Source organism: Salvelinus fontinalis, chromosome 42 (genome assembly GCF_029448725.1).
Source record: "Salvelinus fontinalis isolate EN_2023a chromosome 42, ASM2944872v1, whole genome shotgun sequence".
NCBI lineage: Eukaryota > Metazoa > Chordata > Actinopteri > Salmoniformes > Salmonidae > Salvelinus > Salvelinus fontinalis.
Genome location: NC_074706.1, coordinates 19,282,849 through 19,295,478, shown reverse-complemented (window position 1 = coordinate 19,295,478; position 12,630 = coordinate 19,282,849). Strand labels below are relative to the sequence as shown.

Here is a 12,630-nt window from a genome sequence, read left to right as displayed (position 1 = left end):
TCAAGGCCATCAGACTGTTAAACAGCAATCACTAACGCAAAAAGGCTGCTGCCTACATTGAGACCAATGACCGGCCACTTTAATAAATGGATCACTAGTCACTTTAAATAATGGCAGTTTAAATAAATGTTTACACATCTCACATTACTCATATCATATGTATTTTATACCATATATTGCACATTGCCTATGCTGCTCGGCCATCGCTCATCCATATATTTCTATGTACATATTCTCATTCACCCCTTTTGATGTGTGTATTAGGTAGTTGTTGGGGAATTGCTAGATTACTTGTTAGCTATTACTGCACTGATGGAACTAGAAGCACAAGCATTTCGCTACACTCACATTAACATCGGCTAACCATGTGTATGTGACCAATACAATTTGATTTGAAAGCCGCGCAGGCTCCGCCTATTGCAAAACGTACCTCTTTCCATTCCTCTGTATAGGTCGACGATCTTGACACTACTGGGACGACTGGCAAAGACGCGCTCCCGTGACACCTTTAGTTCCAGGAGCTGTAGTTTCCTTCGCAATGCCCTGTTTTCTTTCCGGCTTTGAGTTATTTCCAAACGAAACACTGCAGTCATCGTCTACGAGTTTACAGATCTCTGCCACGGCTTCATTCGCTAGCACCTCCATGATGGAGGCTATTTGAGTGTGAAAAACCATACAGTTAGCAGCTAGCTAGCGTTACAAGAACACCTATCAAGTCCTGTCTCTAAAGCGAATTAAACCCTAAATAAGGTAAGTATATGATGCTGTGCAGTTAAATTAATTATGTTGAGTAACAGTGTATTAAGAAACTTTTAAATAAAAATAAAAACGCCAACGGGGAACTTGTTATTGGTCACTGTTTACTTACGTTTACTGAAGAGCAAGGATATTATTGGCTGACGTCATAGCTCAAAGAGCGTAGTTAAATGAAAACAGGTACTGCTTATTACAAACTCCTATTCATGATCACGGTATTTCAAGCTGAGTAGACTTCTTTAAAAAGCAGTGTGTTAGCAAGAATAGAGTAGAAAATAATGACTTTATTCCATCAATCACCTAAGGTAAATATTAAACTGTTCTTGTTCTAGCCTAAGTTTACTGTCTCTAAAAACAAGTATTTACTCAAGCCTGATTCAAATGACAAGTATGTGGTTACTCCCAAAGACACTTCACATAACTATGTCACCTAAAGAATGTGTACAATTTATCCCCATTGTGGACACTCTTATGTCTGATACGGTTACTCAGGAAGGAGAAGCTCTTGTAACAGTTTGCACTTGAAGGGCCTCTCCTTGGTGTGAACAGTATGGTGCATCTTCATATAGTTAGCATGAGCCAGCTTGTCTGCGCCGTCTTAATACTCGGGCCTCCCACTTTGTGACCCAATGACAGCAGAGGATGTTTTCTGACCTCCCTCCTTGAGCCATTGTTTGGGTGTTGATGGGATTTTGTGCTGTGTTATAGGCTAGGTACATCTCGTGGTGAATGTCCATCCTGACCCTGTCTGTATTGGTGCGGTAACCATGAGGTAACTGAGGAAGGCTAGACCCAGGTCCAGGCCTTCTATGAACCCATTCACCAGGCATTAGATGAGACCCTGAAGGAGAAGACAGACCTGCTGATAAGGCTCCCACCACTCTCTGTGAAGGCTGAAGCCCAGGGTGACTTGCTCTGTTCAACAGGAATACTGTGGTGTTTGTATCACAGGAACAGGTGGGTCTATCTCTATCAGCCCCAGGCCCTGCTTCATCCCTGCACTGAGACTGATGAAGAGAAGGGTCTGTGCTGCAGACTGGATCCCCTGTCTCTCTGATGACCACCAGGACTGAGGTTGTTCAGTCCACCTGTCCACTGTGTTCTATGTGGTTGAGTGTCTGTCCCCCGTGGTTGGGTCCTGGTTCAGTAAGGAAGAGTAACGGCTCCTGATCCGGGGCCACCTCAGAGGTCCAGTCTCTCCAACCAGCAACACCGGATATCAGCAGATCTTCATGGACTGGAAACTGCAAACAAAGATTATACAGAAAAGCATAAAGGTTTATAAGACATTCTTTGCTGTACACACAGAAACATGACATGTTATAAAATGCTAACCACAGTCAAGCCTGCACCTAATGATGGGTATGGATTTCTGAGCTTTAAATGTTATTAATAATTAGTTATAATAGACCTGAGGGGTGCTGAGATGCTACACCAGAGGTTAATGGTTATCTGTAGGAGGAAGGTATATGGTGGATGCAATTAAGCTTGGAATGTACTGAGCGCAGGGAAAACAATCACGTGGCAGCATTGATCAGGGGAGAGAACCATGGATTAGTGATGAAAGGGGTCAAGGGAGAAGGAAAAGTTTATTGCCCTATCACTTAGTTTCCTGCCTAGCAATAACAATATGGAGCCATTGGAGTTTATTATTAAAAAGAAAGTCCAAACTCAGTCTCTGCAATGATACAAAAATAATCAGGTCAGTCAGCAGAAGCAATTTAGTATTTAATTTAAACAAATAGCATTACAATCACATTTATTGCACAAAACGATACATGACAAGTAGAAAAACTTCTCACAATTGACCTTTTCTGTAAACCTGGTACCTTTGCTTTGACGAAAGTAACTATAGAATACTTTGGAAATGGTTCAACATTACACACAGCTTCAATGCTTCATGAATTAAGGCACTATCATTATCTCACTATAAAACACCTAAAGACACAGTTTGTCACTCTTCATCAGTGAAGCATTTTTACAGACACCATCATATAATCTTCTCTGCCTCATCATACTCATTCTTTCCTCAGTTCACCTCATCCAGTTCCCGATACATCTATTACCAACAGAATGAACTAAACTAGTACTACATTACATATTACTATACATGGGCGGTGTGCATTTTCTGCTGGTGTATCCTGAGATAGCTACTCTCCGAGAACCTCTTCCCACAGTGTGTACAGGCAAACGGCCTCTCTCCTGTATGGACCTTCAGGTGCATCTTCAGCTGGTGCTGGCGGGAGAACCTCTTCTCACACTGGGGGCAGCTGTAGGGTTTCTCCCCTGTGTGGACCCTCTGGTGCCTCTTCAGGTTGGAGGATTGAGAGAAACTGGCCCGGCACAGCTGGCAGCCAAATGGTTTCTCCCCCGTGTGCATCCTCTGGTGGATCTCCATCTGTTTGGGGAAACTGAAGGCTTTCCCACAGAATGAACACGGGAAGCGCTTCTCTTTTCCACTGGATCTGCTGATAGCGTTACTACTACTACTGTCATTTGTCAATGGACTTGTGTAGCCATTAAGTGTTGAGGCACTGATATTGTCTGAGGTCTGGTTTAACAGGAGAGTGTGAGGAGGACGAAGGCCAGCGAGTGTCTGTGTTGTCGCAGGGTCCATGTTCAAGTTGATAGAACCTTTAGAAGGCAGGCTGAAGGCAGAACCTGTTAGGGGGTAAACCTGAGGACCCATCAGTCTCTCTGAATCACAACTGTAGGAGCAGGACGGAGAATTGCTAGCCGAGTCTGTTCTCATACGAACACCTCCCCGTCCCAGTGGACCAAATCTACGCCTCACCCTTGCCTCAACCAGTATGTTGTCATGGAGTTTAAGTTTAGATGTTGTTTTGTGTTCAACTGTCAGTTTCTGGTTATGTTGAACAATGCTCCCAAGCCCAGAGTTAAGGACGCTTTCCCATCCACTGGCCGCCACTATGTCGCCTCTGGTCCAGGCCGGCTTGTTGATGTCATCCCTGGAGCCCTTGGCTGTACTCGTCTGGGAATCCAAGATGGTCATCCAGTCTACACTGTTAGCCTCCAGCCAACCATCTACAGGAAGAGGTTACAAAACAGACTTTACAGACATGGAAGAGAACTCAGGTCCCAAATTATTGTCATCGCTGACAAAGATAAAGCAAAAACAGGAACAGCAAAATAGCCCCATAACATCAAAGCTCTACTACCATTTTTTACCGTACTTTTTTTATTTGCATATGCTTCCATTTTTCAGTTTTTCGACGCCAAAGAGCTCTATTTTCAAGTCATCTGACCATAGCACCGCCTGGAGTTTGATAAACGGCATTGGCACTTGAATTGAAACCGGTACTATGAGGAGGAACGAGCGTGGTGTTGGAGTGACGTCAGCTGTCGGAAGACAATGTGCTATATGTATTTCTCCCTTACCTTGCTCCCCCATCTTTAGTCCACTCAGCAGGTCAATGCTTTCTGGTCTGTCTTCTTTTGTCTCCTCTTTGACTAGCAGCAGATGAGGCTTCCCATCCTCCATGTCTACTGACTGTAAGAGATACAGAGTGAGAGGATGTTGGATCAAGAAATCTGATATGAGCACCCTGCTAAGGAGCATCTTCTGATTGGGCAATGAGGGATTGCTATGAATACTATGCAAACGTGTTAGTTGATTTGATTACGTGACACTTTATTTAATGCATTGATCAAAGGCATGGTCCCACACTTTAGACAAAATTAATCAAGACCTGGGCCCGTATCCACAAAGACTGAGTAGAAGTGCTGATCTTTCCATATAATCCTATTCATTATGATCTAAAAGGGTCAACTGATCCTAGATCATCACTCCTGCTCTGAGAGGCTTTGTGGATATGGGCCCTGACCTAATACCATTCAGACCGTAGTTTACAGTGGGCTCACCTCAGTGAGACTGTGTGTGGTCCTGTGCTGTTCAGCTGGTTCCTCTGTGGGTTCAGGAGGAGGTGTAGTCTGGTTGTTCTCCATGACCATGGTCCCCTCAGGGTTCCGTAGACCCTCCTCACACCCCTCCTCCTTCACCAGCAGCACCTCTGGACCCTCCTCCTCCTGGAAGAGAGGTGATACAGATTAAACAGACATACACTCCCTCAGGTACGTACACACAGATAATAAACATGTTCAACATGGAGTGTTTATGCTTCCCCACTACGTTTGAGGCCTATACTGTAGTTCCAGAATGACTTCATTGTTGTTAAACTCATCATGGTGGACATAAATATGATGTGGGTAAATATGAGTCAGCTATTTAGAACCTCTTCTCACAGTGCGTACAGGCAAACTGCATTTCTCCAGTGAGGATCTTCAGCTGGTGCTGGCGGGAGAACTTCTCACATTGGGGGCACCTGTACAATTTCTCCCTTGTGTGGTCCCTCTAGTGCCTCTTCAGGCTGCCAGCCTCTGAAAAACACATGTGACACATGTACAGCTGTAGGGTTTCACCCCTGTGTGGACCCTCTGGTGGATCTCCACCTTCTGGGGGCAGCTGAAGCCTTTTTTACAGAACATGCAGAGGAACCGTTTCTCTTTACTATTGCCTGATGTTGCTCCTCCTCCATGAGCCTGGGCTCTAGCACTGTTGTTTGAGTTCAATACCTGATTAAAAAAAAAAAGAAACGATGTGGACACTGGGTCGCGATTGCTGAATGTGTGTAAAGGGGAGTGGGTTGCGACATTTAGATTTGTCTCTAAAATTTCACTGCATTCTAAGAAATCTCTGCCCTGTGAGTGTCCGTCTCCTAGGTGACTATCTGAATTCCATGTGGGAGGAGCGTCGCCCTCCACTTTCACAGTCGCCTCATCTATGACCAGACCCTCCCCTTTCTTATCTAGGAACCCTTCAGAGTATACACTACTACTGTACCGGTTTCAGTCCCCTCTAGACAGATCAGTCTGTGTCTCTAAACCAGAGGTGGGAGGGACCAAGTCACTATTATTCGACTCACAAGCAAGTCACAACCTCCGAGTCTCACATGCTAACATTTTAGCATTTGTGGTACAAATCCCATTCAAGTCATTGGACAGATTTTAGCATTTTTCCCCACATCATCTCTAAGTGACTTTGTTGAGCTTCACAATCAATTTGAGATACTTTTGGATGATTTGGACATGATGCGTGAAAAATACTAATATCTGTGACCTGTTTTGATGTTTGAAAGCCTATACACACAAATACCCCACCAAAGTGGACTAGAGGCCACTAGCTTCTTTTTGGAAAAACGCCCTACAGAATTTTGGCCTAGCTCCTCATGTACCAGAGACCTAGCAGAGCTGTTACACACAAATATCTGTTTCATGTTTAGAAGTTACTTTTTCCAACAAACAAAAGGAACCACTATGGGGAGTACGATGGCACCCAATTATAGTAATCTTTATATGGGACAATTAGAGCAATGGTTTCCAACCAGGGGTACTTGGCCTATCTGCTGGGGTTACTTTAGAAGACTCATGAGACCATAGACTTACTGGTAAAATGCACACGAGGTGATACTTCAGGGGTACTCCGGGCAGAGCAAAATTCAGTTGGTGGTACAACAACCGAAAAAGGTTGGGAACCACTGGCTTAGAGCATGATCACATTCCCAACCCTGATCAGAATCCCTTTTTTTATGATCAAATTATATGATCAAATTATATCAACGTTATATAGATGATATATTGGTATTATTTGATGGGACTCCCACTGAGCTTGATGTTGCATGAGTTTCTTAATAAATCAAATTATCATTTTCATTTCACCGTGGACTTTGATTACTCTAGTGTCAGCTTCCTTGACATTCTGATCACTAAAGAAAATGACACACTCATCACCGATCTATACAGGAAGCCCACAGTTTGAAACACGCTTCTAAGAAGTGGTAGTTTCCACCCTATTCTTCTAAAGAAAAGCCTCCCGATCAGTCAGTTTAACCCATAACAGTCTAATCCAGGGTGGGGGGGATTCTACTAAGCTATATGGAATTGTTTTAAGGCCATACCAAGGATAATTTAACTATTTGATCTAGAATTTTAAGACCCCTTGAAGTATACCAATTTTTTATTTTGTATTATTTGATGGAAAAAAATGTTGGGCCTTATTGCTATTAGCCCACACAAACACAATGAATATGAAATTCACTACATTGTACAACAGATAGCCCCTCCCCAAAAAATCTAAAGTAAGTTCGTTCTGAAGTGTCTGTCCTATATCTGAGAGATATAAGAAAGATTGGGAAACAATTGTATTTTTTTACGTGTATTTAACCCCTTATTTTTGTCACTAAACAGACTCCAAATATATTGCCATACATTTTTTCCACTGGTACTGGGGGACCATCAGACGGGTCTTGTGAGGCCTGTGGGCGTCCTAGAGCAAAACACATGAGAGTCCCATCTTTCCACTGAAGGGTCATATTAGTGTGTAGCCCAAACGTTCGGCTGCTACAGACAGAAGTTGGCAGATTGGTTGTACCGACTTCAGACCGGTCCCAAGACACTTGTGGGGAGTCTAGTCAGACTCTAGTCCAAGTCATGTGACTCGAGTCCACAACTGCTCTAAACAGAGGGTATATGTTGCCAGGCTCCATCTCTGTAGCGTAAGAACAAGAAAGATCATCGCGTCACCATCCCCACGGGAATGAATTGTCCTCTGGTTCTGGATGACAGCCTAGTCTCCCCAGACCCAGTCTCTCTGGGTCTGATCTGTGGTCAGATCCTGTGTGTAAGAGCCTGTGTTAGTTAGTCTTGGTGTCGGTCTCTAACTTGAGGACGGCGTTCGGCGTTCCACTGACCTCCATGATGCTGCGTTGGGTCCTGGGCTGCACTGGGGTGGTGGTGGGGTTCTCCGTGGCTACAGGGGGCCCCCCTGCCGCTCCAGTCTGGACGTCTCCGCTGTGCCGTGGGTCTTCCACTCCTTCAGTCATCTCCTGCTTGACCCCAGGACCTGTAGCCTCTGCACCTGCAGACTGACACAAGAAGAGAGGAGGTTATTACCGGTACATGAGTTGAATTGGATAACAATGTCATAGTGAAGTCTCACAAGCTCCCCTATGGAAGATAAATGAGGACATACATGTAAGCAAGTGAATAGCTGAGGGGAGCCTTTCTGAAATGAACTGGCCACATTTGATGTACTGTAATTTTAATGTGACAATATTGCACTGACCTCTATCACGATAACATGCTGGGTTGAGGTTCCACTCCTCTCATCAACTGTGATTGGTTGGTCATCTCTCCATGTATTGCGTCCCGCTGGCTTCACAAAGCTCCTGTGGCCTCCAGTGAGATGTCCTTCACCTGAGAGTGATTGGGGTAAAAGAGGTGGTTTGGTACTGTCAATGTTCAGCACTATATTGTATACTATTGATACTGTCTAGAATTGGCAAGGATGTAAGATAACACTTCTCAACTTCTTGATATACTATTTATAGATTGATTATGTTCCATGCATCATTGTTTTCAATTAGTAAATAGGAAATACAGTATATCAAGAATCTGGTTAGAATACGATATTGTTTTTTTTGTGCAAGATAGCTAAGTAATCAGGGGAATTATTGCATACAATCCAAAAACTGACCAAGACCCAATTCTCGTTAACACAAGTCACACATTCAGAGGGGAACTAGGCGACAGGCACTGTTCTATTGCTATAGAACGGCGACACCCACGCCTCTGCAAAATGTACCTCTTGCCATTCCTCTGTATCGGTCTAGGATGTTGAAAGTACTGGGATGACTGGCGAAGACGCGCTCTCGCATTGCCCTCTCTGTGCGCTCCCGTGCCACCTTCAGTTCCAGGAGTTGTAATTTCCTCCGCAATGTCCTGTTTTCTTTCTGGCTTTGAGAAATTTCCAAACGAAACACTGCATAGTCGTCGTCTACGACTTTACAGATCTCTGCCACGGCTGCATTTGCTAGCACCTCCATAATAGAGGCTATTTGAGTGTGAAAAACCATTCCGTTACAGTTAGCCATTGTTAGCAACTAGCTAGCTAGAGTTACCTAGATAACATCTATCAACCAAGTCTTGTCTCCAAAGCGAACTAAACACTATCTAGAGTAGGTATGTGATGCTGTGTAGTGAAATTTGTCATATTGAGTTCCAGGGTGTTAAAAAAAAACTTTGAAATAACAAAACCTTAATGTGGAAATGATTATTGGTCACCGTTCACTTCCGTTGACTTCTTCTTCTATGATATTATGGCGGTCCGCAAAAAATCGTTTGGGGGGGCATGCCACCGCCTGCTGCGTTCGCCTACTGTTCTGGAGTGTGAATTCATTACACTTTGTAGCTAGATTTCCATCTAATTGGCTACAGATTTTCATGCGAATATTCAAAAATCTGCATAAAGAAAATATGCCCATTTTCCCCACCAGCATTGTGTTTCCACAAAACTGACTTGTTGATAAAAATCAGTACGTGATTACTTTTTCCCTTCATTTTTAATTTACCGAATGCTAAATGTAATGTTCAATGTGTTTCTATTGTATTTTTCAACTCTACCATAGTTTTGCCACATTAAATAGCAAATGTGCCTACTTTGGTCTTGGTAGCAGGAAATTAGCTTTAAAACTGCAAAATAAAATCTCTCATCATCATGGCAAAATGTGAAGAATAGCATGATAGTAGCTATAAAACAGCATACAGCAAAACACCCCTCAAGAGAGGCAAATAAGTCAAACTGTGTAGAATTGCAGGAAATGCATTTAAAAATTGCATTCTTTTTTTCCAAGGAATACCCCCTACCCCTCATCTACTGCACCCCCTAAAGTATCATTTTTTTTTTTTTTTTTTGCATTTTAGCTAACCCTAATCCTTGTCCTTAACTTAACGTAGCAGGTTAAGAGAATTAGGTTAATTCTCCATGTGATATATAAGGCCTAAAAGCCATACATCATTTCACAGAAACAGTTCCAAAAGACAAGTCACACTCGCACAGTTGTGGAATAAATTCAGCAATACATAGGCCTAACTATTGATTCAGGACCACGGACAGCAAACTAAGCAGGTGCGCTGGGTATGCTTGTCATCAGCAAGGACTTTTTCTAAAAAGAAACAGGCAAAATCCTAGAGGAGGCTTTCCACCAGACACTGGGAGACAAATTCATCTTTCAGCAGGACAATAACCTAAAACACAAGGCCAAATATACACTGGAATTGCTTACCAAGACGACATTGAATGTTCCTAAGTGGCCTAGTTACAGTTTTGACTTAAATCAGCTTGAATATCGATGGCAAGACTTGAAAATGGCTGTCTAGCAATGATCAACAACCAACTTGACAGAGCTTAACGAATTAAATAATGGGCAAATATTGTGCAATCCAGGTGTGCAAAGCTCTTAGAAACTTACCCAAAAAGACCCACAGCTGTAATCGCTGCCAAAGGTGATTCTAACATGTATTACACTTATCTAATGAAATTAGTATTTTACTTTTCATTCATCTTTAAAAAATGTTAGAATTTTTCTTCCACTTTGACAGAGTATTTTGTGTAGATTGTTGGGAAAAAAATACAATTAAATCCATTTTAATTCCAATTTGTAACAACAAAACGTGGAAAAGGTCTAGGGCTGTGAATACTTTCTGAAGGCACTGTAGTTTGTCCTTACATTTTAAATCTGAGAGAAGTACTTTCTCAATTGAGATCAAAGCCAAAGCTGACAGTCAGGCCGGTCCGGTGGTGTTCCTCAAGTAAGTATTGATCCGTTTCAGTGAGGAGAATGTGGACACAGGAATGGTCAAAACCAGACAGGTAAGCAGATACAGTTGGTACATACTCTCATTCAGCCTCTTCTGCCGGAGAACATCGATAAGATTGGCTGGGATCCTACCCTTGAAGTCAGACATGGAGTACATTACTATGAGTTCAGTTGAGCCGCAACAGATCATAGTTGGGCCCAAAGCTTTCCTAAAGACTTGAGAATGCAGCACTGGGTAAGGTTTCACTATATCTGGGGAACTGTTGTGGGACAAGGAGGACAAGGAACATGAGCCTTTCGTGGTCCTTGAATGTATAAGTTTCTCCAGATCAGTGACCGAGATAAAATACTTGACTTTAGCTATATTTCCTAGCTGAGGGAGAAAGTTGTCAATGGTGTTGCTACCGCACATGAACGTCTCCATGTGTCTGTAGATATAATCAAATGTCCCTTTCTCCCTCTGTGGTGCTGCAGAAGTCGTTGATCCTGTACAAGCAGAACTGCAAGCCAAACTCCCTGTTCTGCAAAATCGCAAACAGCGTGTAAGAGTACGCAAATATGGAGTTGAAAAACATCGTAGTCTTTCAACTTTGTAGCACCTTGTGCCATAACCAGGTTAAAAGTGTGGGCATAATAATGTATGAACTGAGCCTGCGATATTGTTTCTTTGACCTTTGCTTGTACTCCGTTTAGACCAGAGGCCATGACTGCGGCCACATCGTAACACTGTGCCAATACTTTGAAGGTCTACTCGTGTCCCCAAATGTTTTTGAACTCACCATAGCTCGCAGGTGTGGTGTGAAGTTGAGTTTTGGTGATGCAGAGCTGACTTGTAAAACTGTCTAGGTCTTTTGAAACCAGTACTGGCCCAGGTTGACATATTGTTAGCACTGAAGAGTACAAACCCAGCAGTACAGTTTATTAGTTTTCTTACATCGTCATCCACGGATAACACTCAATTGTTAGCTTGAAAATACCTTTCAAAGCTCTTTACTAGTTTTTGATTTAATTTATTAGGATCCCCATTAGCCAAAGCCGACAGCTAGTCTTACTGGGGTCCGACATAACAAAAAATACATTACAAATGTTCAACAGGAAGTGACGAGTTGCACCAATCTTCCCCCTCTCGACAATATTTAACTTATCGTTGAAAGTTAGTCTTGAAAAAGGTGATGCTAACAAATTAGCCACCACATCCTCCTGATAACACCTGCTACCGCCGCCACCATTGTCACACACTGCAACAAAAGTTAGCTCAAGCATGGTAAAACTAGACTACTGCTCGCTGTTTGCTCTGTCAGTAGTGACATGTCACTTTTTTTTCAAATGGCCCCACCCATTGCAAGTCAAAATGTGATTGGTTCATTCCACTGTCACTCTACAATTCGGCTCATATATATATATATATATATATATATTTTTTTTTTTAATTTAAACTTTATTTAACTAGGCAAGTCAGTTGAGAACAAATTCTTATTTACAATGACGGAAAACCAAAAGGCAAAATACCTCCTGCGGGGGATGGGGGCCTGGGATTAAAATAAATAAATACAATATAAATATAAGACAAGACTCATATCACAACAAGAGAGACAACACAACATTACATAAAGAGAGACCTAAGACAACAACATAGCAAGGCAGCAACACATGACAACACAGCATGGTAGCAACACAACATAACAACAACATGGTAGCAACACAACATGGTAGCAGCACAAAACATGGTACAAACATTATTGGGCACAGACAACAGCACAAAGGGCAAGAAGGTAGAGACAACAATACAACACACAAAGCAGCCACAACTGTCAGTAAGAGTGTCCATGATTGAGTCTTTGAATGAAGAGATTGAGATAAAACAGTCCAGGTTGAGTGTTCGTTGCAGCTCGTTCCAGTCGCTAGCTGCATCGAACTGAAAAGAAGAGCGACCCAGGGATGTGTGTGCTTTGGGGACCTTTAACAGAATGTGACTGACAGTGACATAATTGAGGACCTTTTAAGGTTGCAGTGACACATCCCTAACCTGAGCAGAAACCAGATTGCATACCCGAGAGAATACATTAGACATCAAGCAAGCCAGTTAGTTGATTATTGACAAGTTTTTCCAACTATTTTGCTAAACAGGGCAAAATAGAAATAGGCCTATAACAGTTAGGATCAGCATGATCTCCCCCTTTAGATGAAGGACGAACTGTGG

The 12,630-nt window shown here is 42.7% G+C and overlaps 1 protein-coding gene across 2 annotated transcripts; it reads right to left on the bottom strand.

Moving 5' to 3' along the window:
* Positions 1-2,471: 2,471 nt before the first annotated feature.
* Positions 2,472-11,708, bottom strand: LOC129841450 (zinc finger protein 777-like). Of its 2 annotated transcripts, none has more exons than XM_055909716.1 (7): positions 11,210-11,708; positions 8,417-10,563; positions 7,898-8,028; positions 7,524-7,697; positions 4,639-4,803; positions 4,156-4,267; positions 2,472-3,801 (listed from the first exon to the last, which is right to left on the bottom strand). In XM_055909716.1, the coding sequence occupies exons 2-7, from the start codon at positions 8,703-8,705 to the stop codon at positions 2,861-2,863; spliced, it is 1,812 nt and encodes a 603-aa protein (XP_055765691.1). In that variant the 5' UTR covers positions 8,706-10,563; positions 11,210-11,708; the 3' UTR covers positions 2,472-2,860. The 2 variants fall into 2 exon arrangements, with proteins under 2 accessions (XP_055765691.1, XP_055765692.1); XM_055909717.1 differs by having other exon boundaries at positions 8,417-10,558.
* Positions 11,709-12,630: the final 922 nt, after the last annotated feature.

What these genes read in the sequence shown, in the direction of transcription:
- LOC129841450 (XM_055909716.1), bottom strand. Translation starts at nt 8,705, where the DNA reads ATGGCTAACTGTAACGGAATGGTTTTTCACACTCAAATAGCCTCTATT. An exon ending in ATACAGAGGAATGGCAAGAG is followed by an intron (nt 8,029 to 8,416) that starts GTACATTTTGCA and finishes AATCACTCTCAG; the next exon opens with GTGAAGGACATCTCACTGGA. An exon ending in AGCATGTTATCGTGATAGAG is followed by an intron (nt 7,698 to 7,897) that starts GTCAGTGCAATA and finishes TTCTTGTGTCAG; the next exon opens with TCTGCAGGTGCAGAGGCTAC.